Source organism: Tinamus guttatus, unplaced genomic scaffold, assembly GCF_059628265.1.
Source record: "Tinamus guttatus ecotype Peru unplaced genomic scaffold, ASM5962826v1 Tinamus_guttatus_pri_ptg000131l, whole genome shotgun sequence".
Taxonomy (NCBI): domain Eukaryota; kingdom Metazoa; phylum Chordata; class Aves; order Tinamiformes; family Tinamidae; genus Tinamus; species Tinamus guttatus.
The window spans coordinates 2,780,720-2,796,714 of record NW_028288665.1 but is presented as its reverse complement, the minus strand read 5'-3'; the positions used below and the strand labels follow the sequence as shown (position 1 = coordinate 2,796,714).

Below are 15,995 nucleotides of genomic sequence, written 5' to 3'. Positions count from 1 at the left end.
CGGAAGGTAACTATCATCACATCCTGGCTAAAAGGCTCTGAGAGGTGATCATCTGGAGGCAAAGAGGACAATAGGTCAGCTATACCACTCACAAAGTGAAACATCTGTTGCCTTACTACTCCTACAAGTTCTTCTGGATTATACAGAACTAGGACTGTGCCTAATCTCTTAAATAAACTATGTTGGATGTTTATCTCATAGGGACATTACTGTGTTATTTGAATATCTTCCATCTTTTATTGTCCACACTTCAGTCACTGAAGTTCATATCAGCACATGTCTTGGTACACTTGCCATGCAGAGATCCCCACTAGTCCTCGCCTAGCAAAGGCAGAGAAGGAGAAGTCTTTGCTCCTTCACTCACTTCCCTATAAATTTATGGGTGGAGTAGGCTGCAACATTCAAGGGTATCTTCTGGTTGAGTGGTTAAACATTTGAGGGCCTTATAGGATGCATCCTCAGCACATCTGTATTCATCATCCACTTTTAAAGGCACAGCGTTAATGCTATGCCAAAGGCTTTTTAACACAGCATGGATTTCCTCAGTCAGACCATATTCTATAGCCGATAAGCAGCCACAGATATTTAAGGTTCAACTTTCTATGCACACAAGTACGTAAAGCTATTTCACTATTGATATTTTTTAACTACAAGCATCTCTTTCTTTTATTTCTGACTGAACGGTGGACAAGGCAATAAGCACAGCTCAGGTACAATCAAGCTTTTTCTCTGTCTTTTTCTAAGCAATTAAGAGATTTAATCATATCAATAACTACTATATTAGGAGATGTTATATGTTCATAGTTGTGTTGCATTCTATAATTTTTTGCAGAGGTGAATATACATTATAATAATACGTTTTCCCATTTAAAGATATATATTGTGATTAAATAATGGCCGAAGAGAGGAAGTCATTTAAGGAAATCTTTTAAAACTATAAATATTGTCATTTTTATGTAGGTATACTTCATATTAATTATGTAAATATATTCTAAGACTTAGTGTAGGCTTAAAATGAAACAGAAGCATCTGTTGAAAAATGCCATAACCCTGTGGCAGCTGCTATTAAACCATTAACAGTATCAGGTTTCATTTAAACCAGATTTACCATTTTCTATAACAGCCCGTGGGAAAGCTAAAAACATTAGGCACAAATTACTGACAAAAGAGATCCTTAATCAAGCCATACATTTCATTTGGCTAGCTGGATGCTAGATAGTAACCTCTGTGCTACAAATTAAAGGTGGTGGTTACAAGGCTGTGATCAAAGACAATTACCTGCATTATTGAACAATCTCAAAGCACAAGCAGCGGAAATCACTGCCGTATCACAACATCCCTTTCAGTTTCGCCCTTGTTTCCCAGACTTACTCTTTTGTTTAGAATAACTCAGCAATGCACTGTCTTCTACCAGGCTGCCTAAAACCAAGATGATTGGGCAGTCGGCATAAGGGTAATGAGTGACTATTCAAAATTTGTTTCTTTGTTTCCTGTTCATTGTCACACTGCACTTGCTATAAACTTTCGTCCTGCACTTAAATTGCAGACTCATTCTTTGGGGCAGGAAACATCCCTTAAGAGTTACAGGATCTGGATATTCAAACCATTCCATGATCCAAACGCGTAATGAGAAATAGGTGTATTTTGTCACACACCTGTATGCTACAAAGCCTGAGGCTGTAAGATTCATTTTGAGAATCTTCATGCAAGGATGACAGGTGTCTGACCAAGGTAAGACAGTGTCACACATCACCACATACACTACCAGTTAATACAAATACAAAACACATTTCTATACTTCCTACACAAGCACCCAGATAATTTGTCTTCCTATTACTCTATCCTGGAAGTCTAAACCTTCACACAGGTGCCTGTGGGCTTTCTTTGGGTTTCATTTTCAATGGGTTTCCATTTTGACAGTCACCATGAGCATACAGGTGAAATACTAATTAGAGGAAAAAATTCTTAACAGTGAGGGTGGGCTGAAACAGGCTGCCCAGAGAGGTTGTGGAGTCTCCTTCTCTGGAGATCTTCCAAACCCGCTTGGATGCAGTGCTCTAGGTGACCCTGCATGTGCAGGGGGGTTGGACTAGATGACCTCTAGAGGTCCCTTCCAACCTTAAGCATTCTATGATTCTATGAAAGGGACATTTAGGCTGAATAGGAGAGTGTCAAAAAGGGAGAACTTGCCCCCAGAGCCCTGTACTAAACCTATTCCACTGTGCTGTCTTACGCTGCCCCTACCACCACAATAAATGTGCATCTCCATAATACCCAGTTGTCCCATAGCCACAGGGTCAGATGGCCCTACAAGGAAGCTCTGTGCTGTGCCACCTGCCCTTAATTAGCCTCCCCCTAGGTGACGAGTTTGAGAGCAGGGATTTGGGTGAGAGCCAGCAGGACCCGTAGGCATAGCTACACAAAAGCATTTAGGCACATAACTCCTATTAAAATCCACAGAACTTGAGTGCCTGTATGCCTTGGTGGATTTAGGCCCTCATTCTCAGACACATGCTAGAGCACCATTCAGATGCACAGAGGAGGAGGAGAATCAATATCAGCAAAAAGCTTGCTCTTTTTGGTAAGAAACTTTTAGTCCTAAAAGGACATGGGAATAGGTGCTTTCTGGAATTGTGGCACCTGCAGAGCCTGGTTCGAGCCAGAGCTGGGGATGGACAAAAGCATCTTGCCCTGGACAGAGGCAAGTCAAACTGAGCAGTTTGTTTTTATGGACTGCTTTGTTTTTGAAGAAAAAATAATCTTTACATGAACTGAGAGAAACAACTTTTCTCTTTACGGCAACTTCCTTAGAGGCACCATTTGGTAAGTTAGTAAGTCAGTCCATGAGCTTCTACCACCACTATTGATGGTCAAAGGTAGAATAAAATATAAATCTACTTTTATGGGTTTTAATGGGTCTAATCTGTAACATCTCAGTTTACAAATTGCTCTTGCTCAGTTAAAATTTCCATTGAGCTCCATGAGCTATATAACCTTTTATAGAGGTAAGAAAGCATCTTACACCTACTTTTCACTGGTGCAATTTGTTCTACAAAGGGAGATGCCACAGAGGATAAATAATGCTTGTGTGTGCTGCACACACACAAGTAATTCTTCTTAGTCTGCAGTTAACAGTGTTGCATTTAATTGAATTAAATCATAGTGAACTAAAATTATCTCTTGCCACTATTTCTGAATTCAACTGTTTCATATCAGTTTTATTGTAATATATCTTACTTCTCCATATGCCACCATAATTTCAGCAAAGAAATCGTTTACTCTAGAGAGAGAATGAATTCTATTTGAATATTTCAATAAGCAAAGCCAGCACAAGGATTTGGGCTTTTTGTCTGACTTTACTCATGGGTTTTAACCTTGTCAGAGAAGGAATAAACCTTTGATTCTCTCCTTCAAATGTGCAGAATTTAGAAGAAAAAGACAAAAATGCCATTATCCAAGTCACATAACACAAAAATTTAACCACTAAACATCTACCACTCAACTAGATTAAACTAGATTAGAAGATGCAAAGACAATTCAACGTCTACTTACTTTCAACACAATAATCTTGCAAAACGCTACATAAGTTAATAGCTTGTCATTTCTGATGCTGCAAACTGTAGCAGGCATCAAACACAGGTAAATCTTACAGGCATCAAACACAGGTAAAAAACCTTTTAAATAGGAGATAGTTCCTATCACACCATCTTATTAACAAATAATAAAAAATATATGTTTTGTTATATAAAATGAATAGTGTTTGGCTGAGGCTGCTTTTGCCAAAACAAGGTGGAGCTTTCATGGACAGATTTCAAGCCTTCGTTGTTCACATGCAAGGCTGGCGTACAGGCAGAAGGGAGAGCATTCTTGGGAAGTGTTTATGTAACTCTGAAATTTATAAAAGGCCAGAAGGGATGGGAACAGAAATCTGGACTGAGGTAAAAATAAAATACCACATTATTAGGGTTTCACAAAAGTCCTATCTACCATCAGAATGCTTTGGAGCAGCTGGAAAAACAGAGCAGCTTTGGGTGGTTGCCTGCCTGTTCCCAGGTATCTGAATACAGAACAACACACAAATCTGTGCAAACAATGCACTGTTGCTCATTTTCCTCTTATATACATATCTATATTTTTTTTTTCTGTTTCCTAAATAGAAGAGACATTTCAAGCCTGACATAGGTCAAACAAAGGACTCCTCTGCCTCAATCTTCAGGAGCTTCTTAAATGCCCATGCAGTAGCACCCATTTTCAGTGACCCTGGACCCAAACTTCCCTGATGAGGTGAGACCCACTGAGGCCCGTGCTCCCAGCAGGAATATGTTCCCTTGCTGTAGCACAGAGGTCTATCCTTGTCCCGCTTGTGAGGGTCTTCTCTGCTAGCATTTTGCTTGCAAAGGAAGACACTTGGAAAAACTTAAGCGTAGCACATGCTGTGTGAAGGCAGAAATCTTCTGTTGCGTCTGCAAAGCCTGATTCCAAAGCTCAGGATAAGCTGTGTGGCATCTCTAGAAAGGCAATCCATTCCCACTCTTTATCTTTCAACAGTGGTGCCTAAATGCAGGATTTGTTCCCAAAATCATCCCAATGCCTTCCCAGACCTGCATCAACTTCCCCGCTGAAAAGAACTCCCTTGCTGTCAGAATAGCCACAATTCCCCATTGTCCCCATATCCTCCAGGAGAAGTAATTCAGGGCATAGTTAGCTCCAGTGGCATCATACGTGGCGTGACTACCTTACACCAGAGGACCGGGATCTGGCCTTTTATCTTTCCAAATACAGGAAAATAATGTTTGCATTCTGTGAGCTTTAGCCTCTGCATCTGTTGCTAATTGTCCTGGCACATCTGCTGCTAATTCTTTTCTGTTCTGTGACCAGCAGGGAGTAGTAATGTATGGTACAGTCAGCATGAACCTCCCCGAGAGCTCCTCGTGATATACCGCTGGACCACATAGATGCTGACCTCGTCATACGATGGGAGTAATTGCCTTTGTAAACTTAGTGCAGGAATTCGGGTTCACTCTCTCGCCATTCCCGTGCTTCTTATTTATTCCCAAGATTTATTCCAGTGCCATCAGAGCAAGAGTTTCCGCTGATACGCAGGCCACTGGCATGAAATGGCAGTTTATTTCTTGTGTCAGGAGGATACGTACTTGATCAGAAACCACTCAGAGCCAAGGAGTGTCATACAGTCCTGGTTCACTCAAACCTGAGTTAGGCAGCAGGCAACGTTACTTGCATGCTTTTAGTCCCCAAATAGGCAATTTTCCTTGCCATTTTGTTCCACAAGCCTTTCTGTTTCAGGTCTGTTTCCTGATGCTATTCTGGGTTCTCTGTCCTGCCTTCTGCATTAAAGCATTCTCTTCCTCCGGAAGTCTCAGTCCAGCCTGGGAGAAGATGGTACTTTCAGGCAAGCTGGCAGTGCTTAATTCAGGCTCTGTCGGCATTCCCTGGATGTGCCAGATCCTGATCAGATTCTGGTCTCTTTTCAGGGTCTCAGGTAACACCTCCTCCAGTGAAGAAACTGGGAGACTGGCTCCTCAGAAAAAAATCCCCTTTTGCTTGTTCACCCTACTTTAAAATGTGGCCCATTTGAACAGGGTTTCCTTCTTTCTTTGTCATAAAATAGTCTTTGTATTTCTGTACTATCGCTTTCCAACCAACTTGCTCATCCTGAGTTTGCGGAAAATTATTTAAAATGCAAAATGCTTCAAAATCAGGTATTTTTGGAAATCTCAGGATGTTTTACTGGCTCTCACTGCTTGGAGGTTTTGATTAAAGCACTCTAAACCTTTTTCACACTTCTAGTGTCAGTATTTTCTTGTTGCGGTGGTTATTTATTTCCCTCTTGCCATCCTCCGTTGTGCAAGATTACTTGTAGCTCAGAATACAGAGGGTGCTGCATTCTGACTCATAGCTGATCAGCCCTCCCCAGAATGAGACTTTTGAACAACTCGCCTATTGTATCCACCATTTCCTGTCACATTATCTTACAAGAAAAAATTCCCATTAGTGAATAGGCCGTGAAGTGGCCTAAAGCAAAAGCCTGTCCCTAGATTCTCCCAACTTTTAACATTTGCCTGCTAACTTTCCCCAAGGCAGAACACGCACTCAACCTCAGCCTCATGAATCTAGGTATGATGTAGAGCCATATTTCTGAGCGCTGCCCCTGTACATGTTGGCCTAAAGCGTAACAGCATGCACAATATGATCCACACCGTGTTTGCAAGAATGCCAAGGCCACACGGTGACTCAGTAGCATACCAAAAGTAAGCCCAAAATTCCCCCCAGTAAAACCTGGGACAGCTAATGCAATTAAATATGCAAACTACATAACTCTAAATTCAGGAGATGCGAGAGACTCCACCACACGATGGCTTTGCAATGCCAGCATACCCAGTTTAAAGAGCCTCTAGAAGTTTTTGCCTCTTCTGGGCTCATACCACAGTACTGGAAATAGCACTCCTCCCATCTAAAAATGAAAACATTGAAACTGCAGTCTTCAAATAAACATAAGTCTAAGCTCAGTATTTTTGTTTACCAAAAGGTTCACATAGCACCTTATCATCCCAACTACAAATAATTATATCCAGGGAAAATTTAAATGACTCTCGTTTTTGGCACCACCATGGATTATTACCTCCTATTTTTTTTCATAGTGTGTCAAACTCATGTTATATTTTATAAAGTGTCCTAGAGCTAAATGTTCTTCCTCTGTGCCAGAGTTTAGCTCAAGAATAAAATGAGGAAAAAAAAAAGTTTGTGCTCTACTTTTCTAATGATACCTTGTTTTGTAATTACTAAAAGCATCACAGTGCTTAGACAGATGCTGACACATGGAAAATATGATCCTTGAAAATGTTGGATTCATCATATTTTACGAATTAATACCTTAGGTCATGTTAATCAGTTTCTGATATATGTAGTTTTCAAAATGCACTTCAGGGAAGAAAATGCTGGAAATGACTAATAATAACAAAGATATAAGCTTTTTTCATTATATATCTAAATCTGCATCTCAACATTACCAAAGTACTTTGCCATCTTAACTATTTAGGAAGCCTTAAATAAAAAAAAGATCCATATCATTCAGTGAAATAGAGCATCCTCTTTTCTTTCCAAGCAAAAGAGTTCAAATTTATTAATTTTGTAGCTATATTTTAAAATGAGTGTCAGCCCCTGCTAGGAGACTGTATGATAAGTGTCCTGAAACTTCAGGAAAAGGCACTAAATTTTTCACAGCATTTGTGTTTCATTTTCAGTGTAATAAAAATACGGTGCCCTTTTAATAATGAATAATAGATCTCCTGGTGTGATTTACATACGTGGATTAAATGTCATGTTTGAAAAGTTGCTGTTTTATTCATATTGAATTTCCCTCAAGTAAAACAAAATGGTACCTAGCTACTGTTATAACATTGCTAGTACCTTGCCACACTGATACATAAATAGGAACTGGTTGATACACTCTTTTAAAATTGGTGAATTGTTCTGTCAGCACCTGCAGCTTTCTATGAATGTGAACAGATTTAGTGCAATCATCTCAGGAGTCAGGTACATTGGAGAAAATCTGTAACTGACTTCTAGAACTCAGATGATTTTGCCAAAATACCAACTTTGGAAGGGTGACACAGAGCAAGGATCACTGCCTGAGCCGGCACTGCACGAGGGAAGGGAAAGCTTAGGGAGCCTGTTACCAGCACAGTTGTTTCTCCTATTTCATGGACACACTTCTCTTCAGCAGTACAGTACTGCAGTGACATCCCCAGTGACTACATGGTTAATGAATTTGTTTTCCATGTCACTTGGAAGCAGCCACATTGCATTACAGCACTATTTAGGATAAATGAAAATTTCCTATCTGAATTTTCCCTTTTGAACATATTTATTTTCCCATCAGGCAGTGTTTTCGCAGAAAGCTTTCCAGAAATTATCATTTTATTTTAAAAAGTTACAAATATTTGAAATAGGAATGCTTTCCTTAGAAATCATTCTTCTTAGTAGAAGACACTAGAAATGTACATTTGAAATCAACTCTGTCCTACTAATTGAAATTTTGCTATCGTTTTTTTTAAAGAGGTTCATTTTAGCCACATGCCAATTTTATACTATTGAAGCCAATTAATCTTTTAATTCTGAAAACTGCATTATTTATTTTACTGTTATAATTTCATCATACACCTATTTTAATTATTGAAGTAAGAAAAGATAGAAAGAGGAAAAGTAAAACATTTTTGGGTTTGAATAAAATTAGACATTTGAATATCACGACTTTTCTTTTGTGCTCTCCAAATCATCATTAAATGAAAAATGTAATCTGGATTTGTGTAATCTAGATTTGCTTACACTCCAGCAATTCTGGGACACAGATCTTAAGGGACAGTAAATCCCTGTTCTAAATATACCATGAATGAAAACACTCACCAACTAATTAGGTCTTATCCATACTATGACTTCAGCTGCCATGAACCAGTAATAACAAAACTGTACTAGTAAAATCATTAGCCTTGTGTAAAGATGAGGCAGTTTCCCCTATGTAGACATTGTCAAGGGCAATCTAACTACATCGGTTATCTCTACTAGGAATGCAGTAACCATGACTTCTGTTCTCTCCTCATTTTCACCACAGACTTAGCCAAAATCTGGCAGTGCAAAAGCATATTGAAATTTTAAAAACAAAGCTTCCCTACGCCAATGTTCAATCATCTATCATATTTGCTGAATCTCAGTTTGAGTTCAAGTCATTTTCTGACAGAGGCAGGTAAAGCTTCAAAATAGCTCTTGCTTCATCTAAGCCAGACAACTCAGCTGTGGCATTAATCCATTAAAAATTTTAAATCCCCTCTTTCATAAATTAAAGGTATGAAAACTTCCTTAAAACTTGGAGTCTAAAACAAGTTCCCTTCAGATCACACTTTTGGGTGTTATACATAAGAAAGATGGTAGAGAGTCATTCAAAACAATAATTGTATTTTACCCCTAACCAAAGCATTCATGCATCTTTTGTCTAGCATAATTTAAAGGGGGGAAAAAGGAGATTTATACGACTTTCTGACCTTACTGAAAGCCAAATAAAATTCAGCTGGAGCTATTAGGAACCACTGTCTAATATGTAATCAGAGGTTATTGGGGGAGGGAGGTTGACAAACTAAAAAGGAGGACAGTGAAAGAGGGGAAAGGACTGAAGCTGGCAAGCTGAAGCAAAGAACATTGATTAATGAACAAAAAACATTTTTGAAAGGTCGGGTGCGCAAGTCAGACTAGCCCCGAGGCAGATCTAACTTACATGACCAGCACTTTCTGTACGCAGCAGGTAACCCATGCTGACACCAACTTTGCCGACATGACAGGGTTATTATTTTTGGAAGGATGTAGTGTTCTGGAACAATTTCTCTAATATATTAGTTAAAACTAAGCTTTCGTTCAATATCAAGCATGCACGTCTTCCCTTTCACCATGTTTACATTGAATTCCTACCATTATTGTAGCCAATGAAAACAAAAGATTATTCTTCATGTGTGAGCACTTGTATTTCCACTGTGTAATACAACCCAGAGCAGCAGTGCTGTATATACAATTGTGTTCTAAACCCAGATGCCCATCTGAAGTTCAATATTAAGATCTCAATACTTTTACTGAATTTTGTAGTAGAGGTTTATTACCTAAAGCTTTAAATTGGCCTGCTCTCAGCACAGAGGGTTTCTTCTGAAAAATAACTTAGGAGTAGGCAGCAATACCAAAAAGGAAAGAGTATATCATCTATGTCTTTAGAACAAGCTGATGGGGGAGGTTCTCTAAAATTCTGGCATTAAGCTTTTCTTGTCCATTACACAGGAATCAAGACAGGGAATCAATAAAGGAATCATGTCATCCAGCTTCTCCTGATCTTATATTTTAATTGGATTTCCACAAGACCTGCAGTCTCGTTAACTAGATTAAAACTGAAGCACAGTAAAGACACTAATTAAGTGTCTTCTGTGAGATTTGAAAAGAAAGTACTAGCAAACTCCAGGAAAGTACTAAAACTCCCAAACGCTTACCTCAGGCTCTTGGAGGAAGTATAGTAACCACAACTAAGCAGTTATCAAGGTATATGTACCACTTGGTAAAGAAACTCTAAAATAAAAGTTTGTTGACTTTGCACTTTGCTAAATGCGTATGTGGAGCTCCCATGCATTGAAGGTGCAGTTAGAAGATAGGTCAATGTTCATTTTTAATAGCTGTTGCTTAATGCTGAGAACAAGGTCACGTAGTTTCGAGGGGAGGACATTCCCCAGGTGGAAGCACCAGCAATGGTCAAGACAAACCAAAAACAAGAGGCAGAGCTTCCAGAGCCACTCAGCCACCTCAGCCAGAGTTTTCTCCCTTCAGTAAAGCCTAACATGAAAGTACTTTTTCTGCCCTCATGGCAATGAGCAGGATATACACATCCCATTAGGGAGGAATCTCAATGAAGCATCAGTGACTTCTCTTCTAATAAGAAAGAACAACTCTTCAACCCAACCCAACTGGAGGGACGGCTAAAGGTTAGTCCCTTCCAGACAGAGGGCCTGGAAAAAGGGGCAAAATCCTTTCCCTCTCTGTGCAGAGGACAGAGAAGTCTGCATGAGACACACTGTGAGGTTCTTCACCTCGGCAGCAGCAGGAAATTTGTGGTGCTCAGAAATCTGTGCCTTTTCTACAGCATTAAATTGACTGAATATTCCCTAGTAAGAGGAACAGCTGGCCCGTGTTATAGTAGACTAGAAGCTGTATTATTTAACAGTCCCTATGCTTTCAATATAGTTATAAAGTCTGTCTTTCTAAGTTTTCTAAGACTCTTCATCTACTAAGATAGTTTCACTCATAGGGAAGCTTAAACATCAAATCCCTCTTCTAGCAACTCACAGCCCAACACAAGACAAAGATGATTAAAAACAAAGTTTTTAACAGATACTTCTTCAGATCCAGCATGGGTGTATAGGGATTTACAGGGGGCAGGACAAAAATATACAGGCTTAACCCCTGCCCTAAACACTTACCCCTAGTAGCTACCATCTCCTAGCTCAGAACTACAGCTGCACAAAACTGAAGTTTTCTGTGACAGATATACATGTTTGCTTTAACACCATATGAGAGTCATATTCACAATTATTTTCCTCGCTGTATATGTGATCCTTTACATATCAACAGCAGCTTTTACAGGAAAACTGTTCATTATCTATTATAGATAATAAAAAATAAGAAACAGAAAATGTGATTTAGCAGCAGCATGGATATCGCAAACCCAATAACTGAAATGATCTGTTCAAATGTAACTCAAAGCATCAACACCATAAGCACAAATTGCTTTATTTGGAAACACTTTGGCATCGAGAGTGTCTTTTTGTTCAAAATCTGTGCAACAGTTATCACAATAGCAAGGGTGGTGGAGCAAATTCACTACTCAAGGTCATAGTGCAAAATAAGTAATGAGTGAAAACAGAAAAAATGTCCTCCCTATTCTACCTCCCTATTATATCTCATAACAAAAAATATCAGTTAGAGAAATCATAGTCATTTTCCAAGCCATAAGGAAGAATACATGTGCCAGAGAGTTTATCTGATCCCAATGTTTCAACCGGCACTAGGCATTAGCTACAACAGTGAGCAACTGATGCGCAGCAATCCTGCCACGCACAGCATGCTTAGGCAAGAAAATATGTGTGCCTCGGTCGCAAAAGACAGAATAGAGCCTCAAGTGTTTGGGCTCCTTCCAAAATAATCCAAATGCTGCTTTTTTGGCAAATGGGGGGGTCAATGGAGCTAAAAATTCACAGAAGGATTTGAGCATTCATGTGTTTATATACACCCACTCGTTCATTTATTATTCTAAAGCTACTTTACCGAAATCAAATTACATAGCTGACAAGCTGCATAGATAAGAGAGAATAAAAGTAAAATTTAAAATTAGCTGACAACACTACATGATGTAGTGTATATTTGGCACTTTTAGAGTGAGCGATGAGGGTTAACCTAGGGGAAAAAAAATTGCACCTTCCTAAATTGCACCTTAAATTATTAAATAAATTATGAACATGATGGAATGCATTAAATATATAAGCCTGAAGGAGAAAGAGCGGATGTGTTTTAACTTTCAAAGCAAAGACAGCATATTTAAGTAGTGTTGCTTACTGTTTGGATACTTTGTCCAAAGTAGATTTCAGTGTTGTAGAAGTTTCCATCGTGACTAACAGGCAGCGTTGTTCTGGCCCAAGGCTGTTCCTTTCCTCTGGGCCATTGCAGTAAGCCACCACCTAAGTGGCTGAGAACAGAAACTTTGAGGAAATAGTGGCCTTTGGGCACCTTATCTTTGACTCCCCTCAGGCATTTGACATGAATTTCTACTGCCTGTGGTGTCCCGAACTCGTCAACCTAGGGAGAAGGCTCCAAGTTACCGACTTGAATTGAGTTGACTGTAACCATACAATTAATCAGAACAAATTTCATAACAAAACAACTACCAAAAAGCAGAAATCATGCTTCTTATTCAACCTGCAATTACCTATTGTTAGCTGAGGATCTGCAATCAGAGAGGTCGAAAGTCACAGAGATGACAGATCATAATAACAACAATAATAATAAATGCTTAGCATTCTTGGCAGGAGGGTGGAGTTGTTGAAATGTGAAACCAGAAACCATTTGTCTGCAATAATAAGGCAGAATTCGAAGGAAAACACCACCTTCAAAAATGTAGTTTGCATGCTTTGCAAGACAGGCGCAAGAGGCGATATGATGAGCAGGCTGCAGGCACATAATGAGACAGGGCAGACCATGTTTTTATACTAATTATTAGTCTTGCCAAGGCTATTAGCACTGTGTAATATGCAGGCTATCCTTTCACTTTCTGATTATCATATAATCAGATTCTCTTAAAAATAGTAATCAAAGTGCAACATGTGTAGAGTTTAACAACAACTCCCTACAGGCACCTTTATTCCAAGTCCAGACAAAAGGAAACATCTGCTGCTTGCTGTTGACAAGATGTTGTCTGAGTTACAAAATGTTTAGCATGGAATAAATGTTGTGCTGTGTATTTGAAATGCTTTTTTGGTGCTTTTCTTCTATGTTGAACTTATAGTGTAAAGGCTGGCAGAGGGGAACCGACACAGCTGTAGGATACCTAGAAGTCTTGCCTGAGTAAAGACATAGAATCCATTTGAATATGCCTGCAAATACCTGTTACCCAAATACATTCTTCAGGGTCAGGACTCCAAATTTGGCTCCAGCATTGACTTAAAAGGATAAAACAGCTTCTGCAACAACTAAATATTGAGAGCTTCAAATCAGTTATGATATTTTCCCCCAAAGGAATCAATTTCTTCCATTTTTTTCACAAAACACTATTGCATGCCACACTTCAGAATCGAATGGCTACCTTGACTACTAGTAGTCTCACAGTTTAAGCCTACAGTAGCTTATAATCTCTTCTTTAATCCTGTCTTGGATTTATTTTGGAAGAGATAGCGTATTTCCATATAGATAGAAAGCTTCTGGAATTAAATTAAGCAGTTAAAGTAACAGTTGAATATGTGAAACTTCTTTTGTTTTTGAACACAAACCATACTTAACAACTAATCTGAATGACAATTATTTTCAGCTTAATTAGAAAATCTTAATTAACAATGAATATTTAACCTTAATATTTTTAGTTTCTGAATCATATATAAAAAAATTAACATTATGTGAATAAATAAGACAATCTTTTTAAACCTCAAGGCAGGATTACTGATGCAGGCAGACTTCATTATTAAACACATTCTAAATTAAACGCCTCTATGAATTTTATACTGAAATATATTGTGATAGTTTTGCATGCCAAATGTGACATTTTGTATTTTAGATTCATCTTCTGTAGTAATTTTGGAAATGTCATACAAACAAAGATTTTGTCATTTACCAATGGAATTACTATGCATGGCCGGTTAGCCATCTCTTTTCTGGCTCTTCTGGTTGTTTCAAGTCAGCAAGCCATAAAAAATCTTTATCTCTCTGAAACACAGCAATTTGGAAGATAATCGAATAGTGACTGGGGGGCAGAAACGCCAGTCTGAGGAATTATACCACAATCTCTCTTGCATTTACAACCTTCCTCAAAGCGAGTGTCAGTCGAGTAGGAAAAGGAGATAGAAGATTCATCATATTTCAAGCCTGTCTCATTTGCATGGTGGCATAGCCTGTCTCATCTCCTACTGAAAGACTTTGCTTGGCCAGCACTGACAACTGTTTTGAAGAACTCTGGTCATGCCCAGATGATTCATCATTAATAGTTTTAGACATTCTCTTTAAGCATATGGTTATTGCTACTTGAAAGGATATTTTCAAACCTCTAAATTGTATCCTCTTAAACTATGAAAAGAAAAAAAAGAAATAGTAGTGCAAAAGATTTGATCTGGTCATTTAGCAGCTTGTATCAAGGCAAAGAGCACTCATGGGGAACCTTACCTTCCCACAACATCCTGCTGCTCCATTTAATTCATTATTCACATCTGCAAAGTTACCAAACTTGGCCATAATTTCTTCTTTGCAGCCTCTCACATCTGCTTTCAGTGGCTGACTTTCTACTCTGCAGTAGTTACAAAGGGAACAGGGAAGAAGAAATGAAAAGAAACAGACTACAACACAGACACGAAAAGCACTTGCTGTTGGAACTACATCACAGTTTGATGTTTTCCTTGAATATACCATAAACCTTGCAGGGGACCCAGGAGAAACAACAATGTTCTAAGCAGAGAAATAGCTAGGCTTCAAAAAGTGGCATAGGAAAAATGTAGTCACAATTTCAAGAACATGACTGCTATTTGTCAGTCTGTGCACAGGCTGACATAAAATAACCTAAAATTTCATTGCCTAAGAATAAGGAACTCTGTCTTTACAGGACAGGTATCAGGGCTTGGGTTCTAGAATAACAATAAAAAAGTAGGAAGCCATTGCCCTATCCACACTTACGGGACAGGACTTTCAGCTGTGATGAACTGGAACAGATTTTTAGAAATCATTGGCTCCTAGAGTTGCTCTAAACTACTGAAAAAATGTTATGTCTGCATATTCAAATATATACACCCATACTTGCACACACACATTTTTTTTCAGCTATATGGAAACCATTAAACCTTCCTTACCATTCACATGCTAACTTTTTGTACAGTTTAAAGGATATTTTGGTAATTATATCAGCTTGTTGTTTGTTTGTTTGTATGTTTAAACAGGGGTCCCTGAACCAAAACCAAACTTAGCAAACGGGTTAAGAACAGACCTACAGAGGAGGCTGTCCTATTGGGAGGATGTAGCAGAGGCATTGCATCTTGTGGGAAAAAAAATACTTCCTCCTATTGCACAGCAAATACAAAACTAAGTCATTAACAATAAGCACTATATGAAAGGTACGCTTTGACAATCGGATCCCACTCTTAAAATTTTATTTATTGATTTAAAATAAATTAATGAATTTAAAACTTTATTTCAGTAAATAGAAATGTATTTATTTCAGTCATATTAACACTGGTGCATACTTAAACCAGTTTCTAAATTCCTATACTTGTAGAATTTAATCATATAAAGGTAGAGGCAATAATTAAATCCATTAAAAGTTCTGTGTAGTCATTAGTCCTAGGGACACAAATGGAATATTTGTTCAGATGAGGACTGCTCAGAACTATGGACAGGATTCAGTAATGCTATGGATTCAATACAAGGACTGCGGCATCTACCCTTAGTGTTTTATACTTGAGCTGAGTCAAGCCAACTTTGGTTGAGCTTCCCTAACTTGAAGGATAAAAAAGAAACTTCTTGAATGTCGCTAATTCTGAGAGCTGAAACATCTGAGAAGTTAACTTTTCTCCTCAAGAAGAATGGTCTGTTTGGAACCTTGTACTTATTTAGTTTTTCTTGATGGAAATTATTTCACTTAATTTGGTTAGAGCTACATTGACACAGGGGTTCATTAGGACACCCATTTGCTTGCAATTCAATTTAAA

The 15,995-nt window shown here is 38.5% G+C and overlaps 1 protein-coding gene across 1 annotated transcript in view; it reads right to left on the bottom strand.

The window, feature by feature from the left end:
* Positions 1-15,995, bottom strand: part of LOC104572448 (uncharacterized) — a 154,873-nt gene that overhangs the window by 97,239 nt on the left and 41,639 nt on the right. Inside the window, exons 8-9 of the mRNA XM_088521722.1 lie at positions 14,464-14,584; positions 12,154-12,393 (exon numbers count right to left, since the gene is read on the bottom strand). Of these exons, the coding sequence (XP_088377848.1) occupies positions 12,154-12,393; positions 14,464-14,584 (361 nt within the window). The remainder of the gene's footprint in view (positions 1-12,153; positions 12,394-14,463; positions 14,585-15,995) is intronic.